The sequence below is a fragment of the Phascolarctos cinereus genome, unplaced genomic scaffold (genome assembly GCF_003287225.1).
Source record: "Phascolarctos cinereus isolate Bilbo 61053 unplaced genomic scaffold, phaCin_HiC Scaffold_7;HRSCAF=346, whole genome shotgun sequence".
Classification (NCBI taxonomy): domain Eukaryota; kingdom Metazoa; phylum Chordata; class Mammalia; order Diprotodontia; family Phascolarctidae; genus Phascolarctos; species Phascolarctos cinereus.
In genome coordinates, this window is record NW_027556180.1 from 170,187,798 (window position 1) to 170,209,808 (window position 22,011).

At 39.5% G+C, this 22,011-nt stretch overlaps 1 protein-coding gene across 1 annotated transcript in view; it reads left to right on the forward strand.

The window, feature by feature from the left end:
• The first annotated feature begins 3,334 nt into the window (after positions 1-3,334).
• The window catches only part of F10 (coagulation factor X), a 30,753-nt gene continuing 12,076 nt past the window's right edge, over positions 3,335-22,011 (forward strand). The window contains exons 1-6 of the mRNA XM_020965187.1: positions 3,335-3,553; positions 11,664-11,824; positions 13,036-13,060; positions 15,285-15,398; positions 17,078-17,209; positions 21,243-21,493. Of these exons, the coding sequence (XP_020820846.1) occupies positions 3,358-3,553; positions 11,664-11,824; positions 13,036-13,060; positions 15,285-15,398; positions 17,078-17,209; positions 21,243-21,493 (879 nt within the window). The 5' untranslated portion in view covers positions 3,335-3,357. The remainder of the gene's footprint in view (positions 3,554-11,663; positions 11,825-13,035; positions 13,061-15,284; positions 15,399-17,077; positions 17,210-21,242; positions 21,494-22,011) is intronic.

The window sequence follows — 22,011 nt, forward strand, 5'->3', positions numbered from 1 at the left end:
TTTGGTGAGGCAACTGGGGTTAAGTGACTTACCTAGGGTCACACAGCTAGTACACGTCAAGTGTCTGGGGTTGGATTGGAACTCAGGTCCTCCCGACTCCAGGGCTGGTGCTCTATCTACTGCGCCACCTAGCTCCCCCTTTTTTAAACTTTTAAAAAAATTATTTATTTAGTATTTTATTTTTCTCCAATTACATGTAAAAATATGGGAGGAAGGTGCTACTATTATCCCCATTTTATAGTTGAAGAAACTGATATGAACAGAAGTTAAGTGACTTGCCCAGGGTCTCACATCTAATAAATGCCTGAGGCTGGATTTGAGTTCCAAATTCTCCCTCTCCCTCCCTACTCCCTGAGGAGGCTAGCAATTTGATATAGGTCATGCAAAACATATTTCCATATAAGTCATGTTGCAAAAGAAAACACCCTCCCAAAAAAAGTTTTTAAAAAAAGTATGCTTCGATCTATATTGAGTCCATCACTTCTTTCTCTGGGGATGGGATAGCATTTTTCATCATAAGTCCCTGAAAATTGTTTGTATTGCTGAGAATAGCTAAGTCATTCACAGTTGATCATCTCCCAATTCTGCTGTTACTATGTACAACATTCTCCTGGTTCTACTCATTTCACTTTGCATCAGTTCATGTAAGTCTTTCCAGGATAAAACAGTTTTCCAATACTGCTAATTAGGCCTTTGACATATCACCTTGGTACTACACTGCCCAAATACCACGCTGGTGAAAGCCTGCCAGGCAAACAGCTAAACTGATCCAGTTCCCTTTTCAGCGGCTATCACCTCCCTTCCGCCATCACTGCAACTAAAACCAGTAGAAACCTCTTCCAGATCTTTCAAGCACTCAGTGTCACATCCTCAAGGAAAGGAAGCACACAAAAGAGGCAGAGGCCACCAGTGGGCCAGGGGTAAGTACACCCACTTGTGGTCTCTGGCTCTAGTGAACACATGCTTGGTGTCACTATGACATTAGAGAAGGACCCTGTCCTTCCTGAATCCTCTACTACATGCCACTTGTAGGTCCGAAGGGGAGAGTAAGGCAGCCAGGAGCTATCTCTTATTTTAGAATAGCTAGCATTTACGTAGCACTTCAAGGTTTACAAAGTGCTTTATAAATATTATCTCATTTTATCCTCACACAATCCTAGGAGATAGGTGCTATTATTATCCCCATTTTACGGATAAGGACACTTAGTAGGTGGCACAGTAGATAGAATGCTGGGCCTGGAGTTAGGAAGACCTTAATTCAAATCCAACCTGACATTTATTAGATGTGAGACCCTGGGCAAGTCACTTAACCTCTGTTCATATCAATTTCTTCAACTATAAAATAAGGATAATACTAGCACCTATCTCACAGGGTTGTCATAAGGATCAAATGAGATGATATTTGTAAAACACTTAGCAAAATGCCTAACACATAATAGCTGCTGAATAAATGTTTATTCTACTTCGCAAATGTCTTGACCAGGGCCACACAGCTAACAAGTGTCCAAGGTTGGATTTGAATTCAGATCTTCCTGACATCAAGTCCATTGCTTTCTCCATTGTGACACTTAGCTGGCTCTTCTTTTAATAGATACACCACCCTACCTCCCCGGCTATTGTCACAGGGATAGGGGGATGACTCAGGGACTCTTATGTCATTTCATGCCCTTTAACCAATGAGTCACCACATGGCCAGAAGCAGAGTCCCCCAGGCTTCCTTGTAGGTGACTAGAATCAGGCAGGGAATATCTGTGTGAGCTCCAAGGAGTAGCCCTTAAAGGTCAATTCCCCAAAGTTACACTTAAATATATAAATACCTAACTAAATTACCAACCTCTCAAGGACAGGGCCATGTTTTGCTTTGTGTTGTTTTATATCTTTATATATCTACATGTCTTCTAACTCTTAGTAATATATATATACACATATACATATGCTGTGGATGATAATGTCTCTTTCCCACTTCAAAATTACCTCATACTTCCTTTTGTATTTACTATACACATATCTGTATACATATATACAAAGTAAATATGAGATGATTTTGAAGTTGGGGAGTATATGCGTGTGTGTGTATGTATATATATGCATATATACACACATATATATGTCTATACAAATATATGTATATATATGCCTTGTGCATATTACATATATGTATATATGAGGTACATATGTGTACTACACACACATATGTATATGCACACATGCATAAGGATACATGAGTTGCAAATACGTATGTACATATATACACATGCATATATCACATAGAGGCAGTATTGCATAGTAGAGTGATGGCTTCCGAGTCCAGAAGACCTAGACTCCAAGTCCAGTCTCTGACACCTGATGAATGTGACCCTGGACAAGTCATTTAACTTCTCTGTAGCTCAAGCAGCTCTGAAAGCCACAGCACAGGTTCCCATTCTTGATTGGTTGAAGAAGTTTATTTCTTCATTAAGTTCCCATTAGCAGTGAAATCCCAGATCCCTCCCAATAAATATACATAAACATCACACACACACACACACACACACACACACACACACACACACACACACACACACACACACACACACACACACACACACGCATACATACATATACGTGATTTCCTTCTGGCAACTCAAAGCACTCAAGCCAACAGCCTGTTTAGTTGTTTTTTAGTCATGTCTGACTCTTTGTGACTCCATTTGGAGCTTTCCTGGCAAAGATCCTGGAATGGTTCACCATTTCCTTCTCCAGCTCATTTTACACATGAGAAAACTGAGGTAAACAGGGTTAAGTGACTTGTCCAGGGTCACACAGCTAGTAAGTATCTGAGGCTGGATTTGAACTTGGGAAGATGCATCTTCTAGACTCCAAGCCCAGCATTTTATCCGCTTTGCCACCTAGCTGTCCTGAGCCAAAGGAAGAACTGTTATATTTCTATACACACATATGTGCATATGTATATCTATAGGGTATGTGTGTAGGCATGTTGTTTCTCCAATAGAATTAAGCTCATTGAGGGCAGGGGATGCTTCATATTTATCTTTGTACCCATGATAGACTTGATAGGCGTTTAATAAATACTAGTTGATTGGTACTATCCTCTGACTTTCCTATGGTTCTGAAATGGCTTCTCCCTTGTGCCTGGCATCATGGTCAGGTAGACAGGGACCAGGCAGGAGTAAGATAACAGGGCTGGAAGGGATCTTAGGAGGTCATCTCAGGAGGTACAACCTCCTTCCTTGCCATTTGACAGATGAGGAAATCAGCAAGGGCCTGTGGTCTTCCTCCACCCTTTTCATCTAGCCCTGCCTGCCTGACCTCACCAGGAAGCCCCATCCACCAATCAGAAGCCTCATCCTATTTGTGATGATAAGTAGAAGGGCAACAGAACAAGCCAGGGAAGCCCAGTGTGAGCTGAACCTTGCCCCAGTCAGTACTGCAGCAGCAGCAGCAGCAGAATCAGAGCACCACTCTTTTCTCGGGCCAAAGACCATGGCAAGCTGGTTGTACCTCGTACTGCTTGGCACCTTTCTGCCAGGACTCCTGCACTTTGGAGAAACCGGTAGGACCCTGCCCTTCGGCATTTCTGTTTTTGCTCCCAGGTGGCTTCATCTTGAGATGAGGATAGACCTCTCCCCAGAAGAGGCAGATGGGGGAGTGGGTGTCATCTAGGCAGCTTTGGAGCCCTGTACCCTACATTTTAGCCCCTTTTCTAATCTGAGGTAGTTTGGCTGCTTCTCTACAGGTATAACAGTAGGAATATGCTGGGTCTGGATCTGAATCCTGGCTCTGCTACTTACTACCTTTCTCATCTTGGTCAAGGCAATTCTTTCTGGACTTCAATTTACTCATGTGTAAAAATAAGGGATTCGGACTAGATGAAGTTCCTTCCAGCTCTGAATTTATCACTCTTTTATCCTCTTTCTGAATGTCGTCTGTGAATAATAACCCTGTTTTGACTACTAGGGATTGAGAAAAAGTCTTTCCTGTTTCTGCCAAGATTTTGATGAGAAACAGAAGGGGGGGTGGAGAATGACAGATGGAGAGTAACCACTAGAGAAGTGGCAGACAGCAGGAAGAAGACTGACTCAATCAGGATCTGGATTAGGCAAGGCAGCATGGTAAGATGGGATGGTGGTTAGTTTTGAAGTCAGGAGTTGGGGTCAAATCCCAGCTCTGATATTTACTACCTGGCAAGTCAAGTAGCCTCTCCGTGCCTTGGTTTCTTTATCTGTAAGTTTCCTTGTAGCTGTAAATCTTTGATTCTAAAATAGGAGAAGCTGCTCCCTCTGAGTCTGATAGGGAGCTCACCTCCCAGGAAGGAGACCTGACAGGAGAGAACTCATGGAAGGAGAAAATCCAGACAAACCCAAGGAACCAGGGTGGAAGGGATACTGTGAAAGGCTGAGATGAAAACATAAAGAAGCTTGGTTTTGTTTCCATCAAAATGAATGAAAAAGGTCAAAGATGAGCATAGAATAAGTAGAAGTGACTGACAAAATGTTCCATAAAAGGGAACCAAAACAATAAGAAATTGGGAGTAGAATATAATGGTGAGAACCTAATAAAAGTAACAATACTGATGCATGGCAAAGAGCTAGCAAAGTGGGCATTAATCCATGTGTTTGATAGGGAGTGATAAAATAGTACCGGGGTACCAGCAATCCACTAAAGGGTTGTAAAGAACTCTTTAGAGAAGAAAAAATGAAAAAAATGGAAAGAATTCTTTACATTTCACAAAATAATTACAAAATGAAAAAAATGAAAAGAATTCTTTACATTTCACAAAAAACTTACATGTCATCTCATTTGATCTTCACAACAACCCTGTGAAGTGGGTGGGACAGCTACCATTTCACAAATAAGCCCCATTTCACAAATAAGGAAACTTCTGAGACTCAGAGAGTTTAAGTGACATATACTGTGTCACACAGCTAAGTGGTAGATATGGTACATAAATCCAATTCTTCTAACTATAAGTGTCCTTTCCACTATACAATTCAACCATGCACTGTTAATAAATGCAGGGCATCAAGGTAATGTAGATAAAGCCTATGGCAAGATATTTTCACTTAACAAATAATTCACATTCCTTCCTGCACACAACCACAAAATACATCTTCCTGAAACACCATCTTCTTCATGCTATTTACTCTGTCCAAGAACCTATCATGGCTCCCTACTACCTCATAAATAAATTCCAAATTTGTTATCCTAGCATTCAAGTATCTCTATAATCTGACTTCACTTTACCTTATCCAACACTGTCTTCCATTATATTTCATAATATATGCTCTTCATTCCAACCAAAATGCTCCTGTCGTACCCAAAACATACCATTCTCATTCACGCTTTCATGTGAATTTCAGGTTGCCACCTGAATTGTCCTTCCTTTCCACCAAATCAAATCCTACTCCCACTTTTGGGACAATTTATTTAGAACTGGAAGAGACTTCAGAATGTCATCTAGTCCAGCCCTCTCTTCTTACAGATAAGGAAACTGAGGCCCATAAAGTTTAAGTAATTTGCCTAATATCACGCAAGTGAACTCTAATTCAACATTAAACTCTATAACCTTAGGATATAGATAACCTTAGGTAATAAAGTCACGCAACTAGGGTTCATCTTCCACATCTGACACCGACCAGCTGGACAAAACACTTAATTTCAGTTTCCTCATTTATTAAATGAGGAAAATTCTTGCAATGTCTAGCTCACACAGTGGTGTGAGGAAAGCACATGGTGAATAAGTGCTATAGGAAGGTGAGCTATTATTATCACCATGCATAGTCCTTACTGACTGTAATGTACTTTGGCACTTGATTACATTCAAATGAGCACTTTGTTGTATGTTATCTAGCATAGCTACCAACTAAAACTGTAAGCTTTTTTGAGGGCAGGCAATGTATCACATATATGCAATCCTAAACAGAGCCAGCATAGCACTGAGCACATAGTAGGTGCTCGAGAAATAAGATTAATCCAATTCAAGTCAGTTGAATTGAGCTGAATCAAAAGAAAAGGAATGTTCTTGAAGGTTGCTACTCTATCTCACAGCTAGTGTCCGAGGCTGAATTTGAACTCAGATCTCCTTGACTCGAGCCCCAGCATTCTATTCATTACACTAGCTAGCAGCCCCCAACCTGTATCTGTCTGGGGACAACTCTGCTTCCCAGTTTATATAGCATCACCACCTGCATGACAATGACAATCGTGGACATCTTCTCCTGCCTGACAATTCAATTCCATTCAACACATATTTATTGTGTCATACAAATTTAGAAGAGGAAAAAACAGCATGGAAAAAAATGGAGTTAAAGTGATCAGAGAGGCTTTGTGGAGAAAATAGAATGGGGTTGATCTTGAAAGATATGTCCGGGATAGAGACAGATGAGAAGTGGGAAAACAGCACTAAGGGTGGAGCCAGATGATCTGGGTTTCACCATTTTGAATTAAACCAAAGAAAACTCATTAAGTTAGCCCAGTGATACCATAGCTGGGCCTGTGATTCAAAGAGGTCAAACACAGAAAGAAGATTCCATACACACCAAATATCTATAGCAACAATTTTGGTAACAATAAAGAACCAGAAACCAAGTGAGCGCCCATTGATTATAAATGGCTGGACAAATTGTAATAAGTGAATTTTTAAAATATTGTTGTGTCATTAGAAATGACGAACATAGAGAATTTAGAGAAACTTGGGGAAAGACTTGCATGAACTCGTAAGGTAAGCAGAACCAGGAAAACAAACTATACAATTACCACAATAATGTAAAGGAAAATGATATTGAAAGACATCAGAACTTGAAACAGTGCAGTAGCCAAGCCTGACTTGAGAAAACTAATGGTGAAGCATATCCCCTGCCTCTTGGGAAAGAAGTCATAAACTACAGGGATGGAACGAGGCATAAGTTTTTTAATTACACTTTTAAAAATTAACATACATTTGTTTTCTCTCCCTCCTACTGTTGTGGTCTGAGAGGCTGATACCCCTCAAAGACTGGAGTACAGGACAAGGTCATCTGGAATGAATTCACAGACTCAAGCATTCTTTTAAGTCAAGTTGGCAAAAAGTTTATTGTTACACTTTTCAGCAGGCAAGGATTCTTAAGGAACCCTGCGACCTTAGGGGGGTACAGCTAAAGTTTATGTAGGATAAAATACAATAAAACATGTGCCAAATATGCTAACTAGGTGATTCAGGGCAGATGAGGGAGTGGTTAAGGATTGGCCAGTTCTTAAAGGAACATGCACTTTTACCCAGAGTTCACTAGGAAAAGCCCACAAGGGGGGACCATGTGGAGGTGTGGTTTTAGGCCTGCTATATCACTAAGTTAACTGGAAGTCAGGGGTAACAGTCTGCCACCAGTCAATGTCTTGTTTGACAAGATAGATGTAGGGAGTATACATATGTCTTAGCTCTAGAATACAGATAATGAGGAGTCCAGGATGAAGATAATGAGGTAGGGTGGTAGAATAGATAGGGTAAGTGGGTAAGAATATCTTTATGACCCAGTGCAAAGCCAGTTCAAACTAATAATTCCTTCAGGTGCTGTTTGTAACTGCACCAGAGAGAGAGAGAGATAAGGGTCTTGCTGGGGCCCACTCATGAGTAATTGCTAGGCACAGTGTCCTTGGGCTGGGGAGAAACTGTCAGGGACAGTGTTTCTGAGGCTAGGGAGAAATTGGGGTCCAAGTACAAGCACAAGCACCCAAACACAAGCACCCCCTCACTACCTTCTTATAAGAAATTTCTTATAACATGCATAGTCAAGTGAAATAAATTCCAGACATTGGCCATGTCCAAAAATGTATGTTTCGTTCTACACACTAGGGCAGCTAGGTGGTGCAATCAATACAGTGCTTGGTCTAGACTCAGGAAGATCTGAGTTCAAATGTGATCTCAGATACACTACCTGTGTGGCCCTAGACAAGTCACCTAATCCTGTTTGCCACTGTTTCCTCAACTGTAAAATGAGCTAGAGAAGGAAATGGCAAACCATTCTAGTATCTTTGCCAATAAAACCCCAAATGGGGTCACGAAGAGTTGGATACAACTAAAATAACTGAACGACAATTTTCTGTACATTGAGTCCATCACCTCTCTGTTAGGAGGTGGGTAGCATTGTGCATCATTGGTCCTCTAAAATCCTGGCAGGTTACTGGGTGATTGATTTCTTAAGTCTTTCAAAATATGCCATTTTTACAATGCTATTGTTATAGTAAAATTGTTCCGGTTCTGCTCACTTCATTCTGCTTAAGTTTATACCTGTCCTCCTAGGTTTCTCCCTTCCTCTTTTCCTTTTATCATTTCTTATGGCACAATAGTATTCTATTATATTCATACGCAATAATTTCTTCAGCCACTCCCCAATGACAGGAACCCCTTCCCTTAGTTTACAGGGATTTTTTTGTTGCTCTAAAAAGAGCTACAAGAAGTATTTTTGTACACAAGTCCTTTTTTCTCTTTTTTTGTGGTATTGCTGAGTTGAAGGGTATGTACAGTTTAGTGACTTTTGGACCATAGTTCCAAATTGTTTTAGAGGCATGAATTTTTGCAGGTAGAATTTATTTTGTTTAATTGTGCTTATTTGTTACAAAGGAAGGTTTAACTCCCCACCACCTGGAGAGGATGGTAAAAGACAGTCTTTGGTAAATAACAGTATGTCTATATTTCTGTTCCAACTTTGCTATTGCCTAGCCATATAACCTCGAATAAATCACTTTGCTTCTCTTTCCTTCATCACTTTTCTTCAGTCTCCTCATATGGAAAATACGGTTAATGATCCTTCTGCTACATACACCACAAGGTCATTGTGAGGAAAGTGATTTGCTGACTAAAAAGTTCTGTATCAATGGGAGATATTATAAGTGGAGGGAGAGAAGAGAGTTTCCAAGGTAGATTTGACGACATGTGCAATAGCATAGTTGGAAATGAGCATGGCTAGTGTAGCCAATGGCATGGAGGCCAGCCTCACTGGGACAGACAACACACATTAGAGATGGACAGCAGGTAACACTGGGAAGGTAAACTGTGACTGACCCGTGCAGAACCTTGAATTCTAAATTGTGCATATTGACTTGATCCTACATAGACAAATAAAACAGGTTGTGTAGGTTTTTTATAAAAGACATGATAGAAGAGGTGTTTAGGAAAATTAAAAAGCTAGAAAGGTAGCTTAGAAAGCAAGCCTGCAAGGCAGGAAGACCCCTAGGTTCAAGCCCTACAACTGACACATACTAACCATGGGCAAATTACTTACAAGTTACTCTTGGGGTCCCTGGAAACTCTCCAACAGCACAAATTAGGGGAAGGCTGCTAACTTACATCAGTAGAGAGAGTTTCCACACCAGGAATTCTCCTACATCAGTTAAATCACCGGTCTGGACACAACAATCTGGCAGTAAAAAAAGAAAATTTGGAGTCACAAAAGACCAGAGTCTGGGAGAACAGTTAGGAGGTTATTGTAGCATGAGGTGATAATGATTTAGAAAAGGACAACCTCAGTGAGAAGAGAAGGGAAGAACTGAATTTCTGTGATTACAAATATTATTTGAATAAAAGTGAAATATATGTTTAAAAATGTTTAAAATACACAAAATTGCAGGTATTATTATTGTATAATGATTCATACCAAAATTTAATGATATCTATTTGATAATAGTAAAACATGATAACATGAATTTAACATGTACAAATGAATACTATCTACAGATCATTTTAAAAACAACTCAAATAATTTCTGGAACAAAAAAAATCATTTATAGAGGCAGCAAACACAATAAATAAAATAATTTATTAAACAAGCAAAATGAAAATAAAATGATTTATAGAGACAGCAAACAAAATAAAGAAAATAATTTGTGGAATAATAAACAAAATGAAATGATTTATGTAACAAAATACAATAATCTATGGATAATTCAAGCATGAGCTGGTAAGGATTTAGGAAAGGATAACCACAGTGAGAAGAGACAGGAAAGACTTAATCTAGGTGATATTACAAAGGAAGAATTACTTATTGCACAGCATATATATATATGTGTGTGTGTGTGTGTGTGTGTGTGTGTGTGTGTGTGTGTGTGTGTATGTGTGTGTGTATACATATGTACGTGAGTATACATACATATATGTGTGTGTATATACATACAAATGTGTGTATACATATACATATATACATGCACATATATATTATACACATATAGGTATATGTATATATACATACAAAGCCATATTTTTGAAACTCAGGGTCTTGAAGAATGATAATTGACCAAAATGTAGCAGTCAATTCAGAAGGGAAGATAAATTCAGTTTTTAACTTGAATAGTTTTAAGGTTGTGGAGGAAGTTCAAGTAGAGATGTCCTGAAGGTAATTCAGGATATGGAACTGAAGGTCAAGTGAGAAGGCACATGGGAAGTCATATTCAGGCTAAACATCCCTGGTTAGGGATCAACCCCATAGACACAATACAAGAAGCCATAAAACTGGATGAGCTTTCTAAAGGAGATAGAGCAGAGAAAGAAGGCCAGAAGCCCAAGGATAAACCTAGGGAATAGCCACATTTAGGAAATAGTGAACTGAACCAGAAAAGGAACAACCAGGGAAGTAAGAAAGAGGAGGCCCAGAAGAAAGGAAGGAAACTTAACAATGATATCATTGAATTTCCTCGTTTTATAGATGAGGAAACTGAGGCCCAGAAAGAGTAAGTGAATTGAAGTGTCATGACAGGGAAGCCAAAGGAGTAAAGAATTTCAAGAAAGGAAGGACACCTGGCCATGTCAAGATCACATCACCCACCATTAACCCCTGGGTCAGAGCAAAGGATTAATATTTTAATTTGATTTGGTCTTGAGAAATTACCTCAAATGAAAACTGTTGTACACAACTCAGATCTTTAGATAAGTCAGTTTCAGAGCAGGGTCCATTTTATGTTGACTATATTAGCCATTATGAGGCAGCAAGTTGGCTCAATGAATAAAGCAATGGACCTTGAGTCAGGAAGACCGGAGTTCAAATCCAGCCTCAGACACTTACTAGTTGCGTGACTCTGGGCAAGTCATTTAACCTCTATTTGCCTCAGTTTCCTCAACTGTTAAATGGTGATAATAATAGCACATACCTCACAGGATTGTTATGAGGTTCAAATGAGATAATATTTTGAAGGGCTTAGCATAGTGCCTGGGACACAGTAGGAACCACATAAATGCTAGCTATTATTATTTACCCCATCACTTGGCACTGTGCCTGACACAGAGTAGGTACTTAATAAATGCTTACTAACTGCCTGAGCTCAGCTCAGTTCTCCAACCCAAGAGTCTGAGACCGGGCTGTTTGGAGAAAAGTCATGAGATGAAACTCATCAGTTTCATGGCTTCATATTTTTCCTGTACTAGGATCATTCCTGAATAGGGATTTTTAGCCTAAATCTGACTTCCTCTCTGCCTTCCCATTTCACCTCCAGGTCCATAGTTTGAATTATCTTCAGGACATTCCTAAGTGGATGCCCTCCACGACCTTAACCTTAACCCTCTACCACCTTTTCAAAGGGGAAGGAAGGGTGCCATGTCTCTGTGGCTTTGGACAGCATGCCATTGAAGATGCAGGAGGAGGAGATTTGGACTAAATGGATCTCCTACAACTAACTGTATATTGCTAATTATCTTATAGTTTTCCTAAATCAAGAAAAGGCCAGCAGTGTCCTGAAGAGGACCCGGAGGGCTAACACAATATTTGAAGAGGTAAAGAAAGGAAATCTTGAGAGAGAATGTCTTGAAGAAACTTGTTCTTTTGAAGAAGCCAGAGAAGTCTTTGAAGACCAAGAAAAAACGGTAAAGATTAACGAGTTTAACTAAATTAATTAAACGATTAACTCATTTCATGCTCCATCTTAGAGATTTTCAGTGCACTAAATTTGTGTTTGGCTTCCTCCTCACACTCATCTGATTTTTGTTGTTGTTGTTGAGTCATTTACAGTCTTGTCCAACACGTCATGACCCCATTTGGGGTTTTCTTAGCAAAGATACTGGAGTGGTTTGCCGTTTCCTTCTCCTGCTAATTTTACAGATGAGGAAACTGAGGCCAACAGGGTTAAATGACTTGCCCAGGGTCACCCAGCTAGTAAGTGTCTGAGGATGGATTTGAACTCAGAAAGGTGAATCTTCCTAGCTTCAGGCCTGACACTCTATCCACTGCGTCACCTAGCTGTTTTACTCAATATCAGTAGTAATGGTGGAAAGAACGGCAGCTTTGGCAACTGGAGACCACCTGATTCTTAGCCCCAGCTCTGTCCCTTACCAGCTGTGTGACCTTGGACAAATCACCTGTCTCTGGGTCTCAGTTTTCTCATCTGTAAAATGAAGGGACTGGATTACACCATAAGATGTAGCAGAAATACTACATATTTACAATTGCATTATTTTTCTTGTTATTGATCAACAGGGTAATATAATTGAGATATAGGTTCATTTAATATTCGTCAAACATGTATTGAGTTGGAGCAGCTAGGTGGCGCAGTGCATAGAGCTCCAGCCGTTTAGTCAGGAGGACCTGAGTTCAAATCTGACCTCAGACACTTGACACTTAACTAGCTGTGTGACCCTGGGCAAGTCACTTAACCCCAATTGCCTCACCAAAAAGCAAAAACAAACAAACAAACAAAAAACCCAGCAAACATGTATTGAGTGCCAACTATATTCAATACATTGGTTGGGTGCTAGATAAGATAAGAAACAGGTAAGACATAATCTCTGCTCTCAGAGAGGTTATAATACACTTTCTTATAACTTTTCAATTTTCAACTTCTAATCATTATGCCAATGATTGTGACACTATCTCTGCATCATAGAAGTAGCAATGATTTTTCATTTTCCATTCACTTAGTGTCATTTGGGAAAGTCAACTTGAGGAAGCACAGGAAAGAAAGTACTGCTTTCAGCATGTCCTGGTCCTCCAAATAGATTCTCTTTCCTTAATTGTACAAAAATGTATGATAGTCTGTGCTTTTCTAATCAAACTGTTTAAATCTATTTTTCCTTCTTAGATAGAATTTTGGAATAAATACAAAGGTGAGTTACATTTTATATCTTATCCTCATGTGTGAAATAGACGAAAATATATATGGATGTACTTAGGAATGGAGTTTGACTTCAAACCAAAGCAACTCCATCTTGTTTTTAAGCAATTACTGCTCAGCCTTAGTTTGATGGAAAAGAAAAACAATGTTTATCTGTGAAGAATGCCCTCTGCTCAGTATCCTATCAAGCAGATATTTCTTAACTATAGTTAATCACCTGTACCATACAGACCATCCCAAAAGTCTTAATTCAGTTTTTAGTTATTTAAGCTATTAAATTAAATTATTAAATATTATATATTTTAAATAATTGATTATTAAATTAAATTAAACTATTAAAACTTAAGACTGCACCAAGATTTTTGGAACATTATATGTCTTTCTCTTGCTTTAACTGACTATACTAGACATTACCAGTATCCTCCTTTAATTATCTGAACCATTTATCACCTAGGTCTCCTCAAAGCAGAAGCTTTTTAATGAAAAGAATATTTTTACACCTATGAATTTTTTGTTTCTTAACAATGAGAATATTTTCACTCCCATATATTCCTGGGTTCTGTTAATAAAATAGTTTTCACAAAATACCTTATTAGTATAGCCAAGTAGATAAGCATTTCCTTTACATTTTTTCCCTGTATAAAAGAAGCTCTGTTAAAAAATCACGTTGAGTTTGTACTCAGAGATATTTTTCTTTGTGGATCTCCTTTGTACTGCAAGTAAAAAAAAATTTGTTGACTATTTTTTTTTTCAGAATTTTATTTCAAGTATCTAACATAATGTGTGTATATATAGGGTGTCCCAAAAGTCTTAGTGTAGTTTTAAGTGTGTGTGTGTGTGTGTGTGTGTGTGTGTGTGTGTGTGTGTGTGTGTAGCATAAGATCTTTAAGAGGAGCAGCTAGGTGGCACAGTAGATAGAGCATAGGCCCTGAAGTCAGGAGGACCTGAGTTCAAATCTGGCCTCAGACACATAACACTTACTAGCTGTGTGACCCTGAGCCAGTCACTTGACCCCATTGCTTAAGCCAAAAAAAAAAAAAAAGATCTTGAAGAAAGGGAAGAAAGCATGTTCTACAGTACCACCATGTTGGTGACCTAGGACAAAGTCTCTCTCTCTGTGCTTGCTATCAGTCAATCAACAAAAATTTATCAAGCCCCTACTATGTCTGAGGCACTATTGATATAAAAGTGAGAAAAAAAAACAGTTCCTGTCCTCAAGGAACTTACATTTTAAGTAACTTGTTTAAGATTATACTGCAAATTAGTGACAAAGCCAGCACTGGAACCAAAACCTTCTGACGCCCATTCCAGGCCCTTCTAGGTCACTACACTAAATTCCACCCAACAGTCCCACTAACTCACCGTTTGGTCTTAGGCAACTCAGTTCTTCTCTCTGGGCCTCAGTTTCTTAACTGGTAAAATGAGAGCACTGGTCTGGATGATCTCAAAGGTCCCATCTAGCTCTTACAATTTATGACTATTTGGAAAGTAGAGTGTCATTTGCAAAGGAATCCTAAAGACCCGACTACCAAAACGCAAGGATGTCTATACTCCTTTATGCCTAAGTGAGGTAGTGGATAGAATGCTGGGCCTGGAATCAGGAAGATTTGAATTAAAATCCCATCTCAGACACTCATTAGCTGTGTGACCCTGGATAAGTCACTTAATGCCTGTCTGCCTCCCTTTCCTCAACTATAAAATTCAGGTAATAATTCCACCTACCTCCCAGGGTTGTTGTAAGGATCAAATGAGATAAAGCACTTAGCACAGTCCCTGGCACATAGTAGATGCTTAATAAATGTTTTTTGACTTCCCTTTCACCAAATCACATTGTTTTCCCACCTCTAAATAGCTTTGCCTTTCCACACCAAAACCTTCCTTTGAAAAGAGCCCAGTTCAAAAGAAAAGAAAAAAAGAAAAAAAATTAAAAAAGAAAAAAAAGAAAAGAGCCCAGTTCAAGTCAGGTATCCCAATCATAGTCTATACACCAATCCCACATCCAAATGTGGGATACCATGGAAAAACAAACACAGAGGGAACATATTGATGTGACAAGGTAAGGACAAGGTAGAATTAGTTGATGGTGTTCTGTTGAAAACAGTTGGCAAGGTCATCGGGATTGTCTGAAAGTGATGTTGTCAGCAAAGCCAAGGAGTTTCCATTAGGGGTGATGGAAAACCTTTGCAAACTTTGGTTTCCAAGGCTTTTCTTTGCAGATGGTGACCAGTGTGAAAGTAAGCCTTGTCAGAATCAAGGGAACTGTAAAGATGGCCTTGGTGAATACACCTGCATATGTATGGAAGGATATGAAGGCAAAAACTGTGAATTTTGTAAGTCCTATTTATCATAGTGCCTTAAAGACCGGTATTATTAAAAGGACAAGTAATGGAGAAGAGGGATGAAGAAGAACAGATTAACACACTTAAATGCTATGCCTTAGAGATTTGCAAATTGCACTGAACTCTTTTATCTGTACCAATGGACTATTGGAGTGGGGAGGGGAGGAAGAGTAACAGAGAGAAGGGAAAAGAAGGGAGAGGAGGCGGGACCTCGGAGGAGAGGGTAATGTATCAGTAAACCAAAAACTCTTCATCCAAAATGTATGTTACTGTTTATTTCTATTGCTAAAGAACAAAAAGAGATTACAGTTATCCCTTCCACATGCAACTTTCCCCATCATAGTTTCGATATATCAAGGGTCACCATAAGAAATTAAATGGAAATTTGGGGAGGGTTTTGCAGAAGCCACAGATGACACATGAAGGCCAACAAATGACACAGAAAAAGTTTAGAAACTCACAAATGCATAATATATATATATATATAGTATTGTCTAATATCAATGTATTTTATCTTTTAATACCATAAGACTTAATACTATACCATAAGACTTCTTCTTTGGTATGAAGGGAGGACCAAAAAATTTTATGTGGATTTTCCAGACTGAGAGGACGCTGCACCTTTAATGCCCACAAGGTGGAAAGGATAACTGTACTTTTAAGGAAATCTGGAATGTCCCTCATTAACAAAATAAGGAATTTGGGACATGTTTTTATATGCTTTGAGTACATCTTGGGAAGTGTATAAACCACTTATTGTCCTTTGGAGACAGTCTAACTATGGAAGGACATTCAGGCCACAGAATTATCATCAACAATCATTTATTAAGTACCCACTAGATGCCAGGCACTCTGCTGGGCACTGGTTATATTCCAAGTTAAAAATTAAATAGTCCCTACCCTCAAGGAGCTTACATTCTATGGGGGAAATAATATGCACACAAACAAGCTCATGTAAAATATCTACAAGGTAAGTTTAGGGGTTCCATAAATATATTGTATTCACTCTAACTTTTGTGGGTCAGTGTAATATAACCAAATATTGCCCCAGTAACACAACCCCCTTCTTTCCTGGTTAATAGACAGACTGTCTCCAGTGTTAGGTTTAAGTCCTCAAAGCATACATGCAAGCAAAACAAAACAAAATATCAAAAGGCACAAAAAAGCACAAAATTATTATAGGTCACTGAGTAAAGTTGGGATGGAATTAGCATGGGGCACCGGAAAGGACATTAGATGGAGTCAGAGGACCACAAGAGGGTCATGTCTGGTTTCTGCTACTTACCAGATATGCAGCTTTGGGCAAGTCACTTGCTATGTCTGAGTCTCAGTTTCTCCATCTGTAAAATGAAGGTTGATCCAGCTGATCTCCCAGATCTCTTTCAGTTCTAAATTTACAATCCTATAGGCCTTCCACCCAGCACACCAGAATGCTGTTAATGATGATGATGATGATGGGGGCAGGGGGAGAGGGAGGAATCCTTGGCTACTTAAAACTTCAGAGACCGTAGACTTTTCAGAATTGGGGGATATGGGAGCACAACATGGCAACCAGGTGCTCTTGCTCCCCCTTCTGGAAAAGTTGATGGCTCCCCCAAAACACTGAAGTAACCTGAATTTGGGCCACACTGACACTTCCACCAAGTCTGACATGCTTCTCTCTTGGGCAGCAAAACTAACACTCTGCAGCTTGGATAATGGAGAATGTGACCATTTCTGCAAAGAAGAAAAGAGCACCGTAGTGTGCAGCTGTGCCAGTGGCTACACCCTGGGAGATGACAGCAAATCCTGTATCCCTACAGGTAGGAAGTTGAAACAGCAGGGGTAACTGGGGATGTCTTCTCTAGAAAACCAATGTAGTGGAGACACTGTGTAGTTCATTGAAAAGGGCTCTGGATTGAAAGAACCTGGGTTCAAATCCTGGCTCTAATATTTACCATCTGTATGATTTGGGGCAGATTACTTAACTTCTCTGGTATCCATTTCCTCATCCTTGAAAATGAGGGGTTTGAAGTAGATAGCTTCAGAGCTTCTTCCTGTATCTAAGTCTATGAGAGGGGTAGAGTATCAGAAACAGAGAAGAGAGCAGTGATGTTTATCAGTTGGAAGGGACAGAAACATTCTCAAATGGTTTGATAGTGAGATAAATGGGCCCCCAAAGTAGCTATAAACTAGAGGATGGTTAAATTCAACGGCAACCACTCAGAAAGGTAAAGAAAAGACATGAAGCAGGATGTAGAGAGTTCCAAGGAATACATGTCCCAAGGAGAAAGCAATTAAAATGATTAAGAGATTTGGGGATGAGGATAGAGGAGAGTTCTTTGAAAGATGAGGATTTGGATGGGATATTTGTTCAATGTAACAGCTCACTTCTCCAGCATGTAGCATTTTAAGATTTGTAAGAAATTTTACAGACTTTTTTCATTTGTACCTGTGAGGTAGATGTAACCTCACTTTATGGGTGGACACTGTGAATGAGAGAAATGATTTAAACAGGGTTACCCTGGTTAAGTGTCCAGTACTAAGGCAAGCCTCAAACCCAAGTCTTCTTGACTCAGTCTAGCACTCAACCCACAAAGTCATGATCTATCTCAAGAAATATAAATATAAAATCATGAAGTGTGCAGATGGGATGAATATGGACTTTTTCACCAAAACCCTGAATACTAGAACAAGCAGCTATTTCTTGAAGTTTGATAGTCATGCATTTTTTGGCAACAAAAGGACACTTTACGTAGTGAGCAATAAATATTGGCAAATCACTTCACCTGTCTTAGACAATTTCCTCATCATAAAAAGGAGATGTTAACACATGGTATCTGTGTATCTCACACAGACACCGTGAGAAAAAACACTTTGTTAAAATGCTATGTAAATGTAAGCAAGAATTGTAATTACTGTTTTCCTGAGAGGCAGCGCAAACTAAAACATAAACAGGCTCAATGATGGTATAAATTAATTCATTAATAATAGATCCATTTTGCCATGATCTAGTAACACCAGGCAATGAGATTCCTATAGAGAAATGGCATTGCATTAATAAGCTCTGCCCTAAACACCAACACAGCATCTGGAATGGATTTAGAAAAAATACTGGTAGGGGAAAATGTGATTTCATTGGTGCTGGGACCCTCACCAGGCCATTGAAAAGAAAAAATAGATAGTCCCTGCTCTCAAGGAGCTTACAATTTAATAGTGAAGATATTGCACAAAAGAAACTCAGGTTAACTGAAAGCATTGTTGGCACCAATCTAGTACAAGATGATGTGGATGATATGAACTGCATCCCATTCCCACATAATTTGGATCACCTCCATAATGTTGTTCTATATAGTCTGGAGTTTGAATATTCAATATGGTAGCATCTAACAAAAAGTTGTCCTCCCCTCCCAAAATGATAAATCTGTGACAGTTTATTAAATGAAGGGAAGTTGTTTTAGGCCAGACACATCAAACACACAGCCCACACAGTACTTCCAAGTGTAGCCAACACGAGATTAAAACACAATTGGGAAATAGTTAAAAAATAAGTAAAAATACAATAGAACATAGATAATATTTTAAGTAGTTTTCTAAGTCAATATGCAACAAAGATCCTAATGTACGGCTTAGTGGCCCACTTTTTATTAGAGTATAAAACCACTATTTTAGGCAATAGCCTTACCTTCTTGGGGAAAAGCACAGCCATACTGTCCCACAACATATCCCTTGACACCAGGGTTAGGGTACAAATCCTTCCTGGAAATCCTTCTTGACCTAGAACTAAATAATGGGTGGAAAAGCCTTTGATTCACACCTGTCCCCATTGCAGTGTCCCAGTATGGGTCTGGTGGAGCCATGGTATCTAACTGGGACATCCTCTTGCCCTGGCTCCCATCTCTTCTCATAATCTTCTTCATGTTCCTTTCCCTCTCAATGTTGTCATCCTCATTCTCCTCCCTCTTCTTCTTGTCTGTGTCTTTACCTGTCTTCTCCTTCCTCCACCCCTCCCATCCCTGACATGTAGGACTGGAATATATTCCTACTGCCTTTGGGTATTTCAAGGGTCTAGGACTTGGTCCTTATGAGCACCCTTTATGATTTGGTGAGTGTTGTTGTCGAGCCATTTCAGTTGTGTCCAACTCTTCGTGACCCTACTTGGGGTTTTCTTGGCAAAAATAGTGGAGTGGCTCACCATTTCCTTCTCCAGCTCACCTGACAGATGAGGAAACTGAGACTCAGGGTTAAATGACTTGCCTGGGGTCACACAGCTAGTAAGTGTCTGAGGCTGGATTTGAACTTGGGAAGGTGAGTCTTCCTGTCTCTAGGCCTGGCACTCTATCTACTACGCCACCCCCTTAAGAGTCACTATGGCTAAAAAAATTATAATCCTGTGCTGAGTGAAGTGGCAGAACCAAGAGGACTTTGTATACAATAACAGCCATGTTATGCAATGACTAATATTGTTAAACTGAACCCTTCTCAGCATTACAAGGATCTAAGACATCTCCAGAGGCCTCAGGATGGAAAATGCTGTCCACATCCAAAGAAAGAACTATGGAAGTCGAATCACTATCACTTATTTTTACCTTCTGTTGAGTTTTGTTTCATCTTTCTGATGGTTCCTCCTATTGGTTTTAATTTTTACTTACAACTTCACTAATGTGAAAATATGTTTAATGGGTATGTAAATGTAAAGCCTATATCAGATTGTGTGCCATCTTGGGGAGGGTGGGGGGGAGGAAGGGGGAGAAAAATTTTCAACTCAAAAGCATATGGAAGTGATTGCTGATAAATCAAAATAAATTAATAAAATTTAAAAGAAATTTATAATCCTGCAGCCAACCTGGTGCTTAGCTTCATTTAGTAGTACTCCTAGCTTTTCCGGTTTAGTAGGACCTATAAGCATGAAGTTGTACTCATCCAGGTGTACAAGGGGTAAAAGACCTGGACCTGGAGTCAGAAAGACTTGATTTCAACTTCCTCCTCAGATGCTTAATAACTGTGTGGCCCTGGGCAGATCATTTAACCATTCCTAGCCTCAGTTTTCTTATCTATAATATGGGGATAATAATAACACTTAAGTCATAGGATGGTTGTGAGGTTCAAATGAGACAACGTATGCCCAGCCCTTTGCAAAACCTTGAAGTGCTATTTAAATGCTAGTTCTTATTATTAGCTAGCCAAGGCTCTGCAGAACCATTCCACAATGAGGCATCAGAGTAGAACTTTTAGTGAGGACATTTTCATTATCAGTGCATCTACTCAATAAAGTTTCCTATTTTTAAAAAGTAAAAAAGTTAATCAGTTTCTATTTCTTTCTCCTCTAACAAGCTGCTTTTTAGTTGTGTATAATTGACTTCTCTCTCCACCCACCCCTCCCACCCCCACCAGGGAACTATCCAGAAATAGTCAAGAGACTTGGGATAATCAACCCCAGGGGCAGCTAAGTGGCACAGTGGATAGAGTACTGGGCCTGGAGTCAGGAAGACTCATCTTCCCAAGTTCAAATCTGGCCTCAGGCCCTTACCAGCTATGTGGCCCTGGGCAAGTCATTTAACCCCGTTTGCCTCAGTTTCCCCATCTGTCAAATGGACTAGAGAAGGAAGTTACAAACTACTGCAGTATCTTTGCCAAGAAAACCCCAAATGAGGTCACAAAGAGTGGGACCCCAGAATAACTAGATCTAAGAATTAACTTGTACCTAGTTTGTGAAGCTGTCTAAGGGACTCTCCCTTTGAAAGTCAAGAGATAGATAGGATCACTGCAATACTCTCTGAAGGTAACTGACAGGAGCATTGCTTGTATGATTTGGGGACATTTTCAAACATCTAGCATTCTCTTTTTTTCTTTCAGAACCCTACCCATGTGGAAAATACACAGTGGAAAGAAGGAAGAGGTCAGTCACAGAACCTGCCACGCAAAGTATCCCTTCTCCAGACTTATATGAAAATCTACCTGAAGAATTGGAAACAGAGACCCTGACTCCCACAAAGGATCCCTTATATGGACTCTTCCCAAATTACACAGAAACTGAAGATGATGGAGATGATTTCATAAGGATTGTTGGAGGAAGAAATTGCAACGAGGGAGAATGTCCGTGGCAGGTAATTATGGTTTGTTCCGATGCAGTGAAAATCTGCTTTGATATCTCTCAATTTCATGAAGTTAACTAATATGGTCATCAGTGGTCAAAATGTCCCATCAATATGTATTACCGTCTAAGCTATCCTTATCCTTGTGATAAGTGTTGAACCAAAGAGAACCGTCATCTTAGGTCAATTTCACTTTGTAAAATAAGGTAGTATGATGGAAATAGAAGAATGCTGGATTTGTAGCCTAGAGGACCTGGGTCCAAATCCTGCCTCTGCCAATTGTGAAAATTTGGGCCTTAGTTTCCTCATCTGTAAAATCAGAAGGCTATATTAGGTGACCTCTTGTACAGTCCCATATAGTTCTAAATCCGAGATCCTATGATCTAAGAATTTTCTGTCTTAGCCAAACGCTCTGACAGGGCACACATGTGGAAGAAAGACAAGACAATAAAAACATCTGTGCAAATACTATAGGCGTGGCCTACAAAATACAGGGTTCCACATTTGTTCCTTACCCTAACATTGGTACC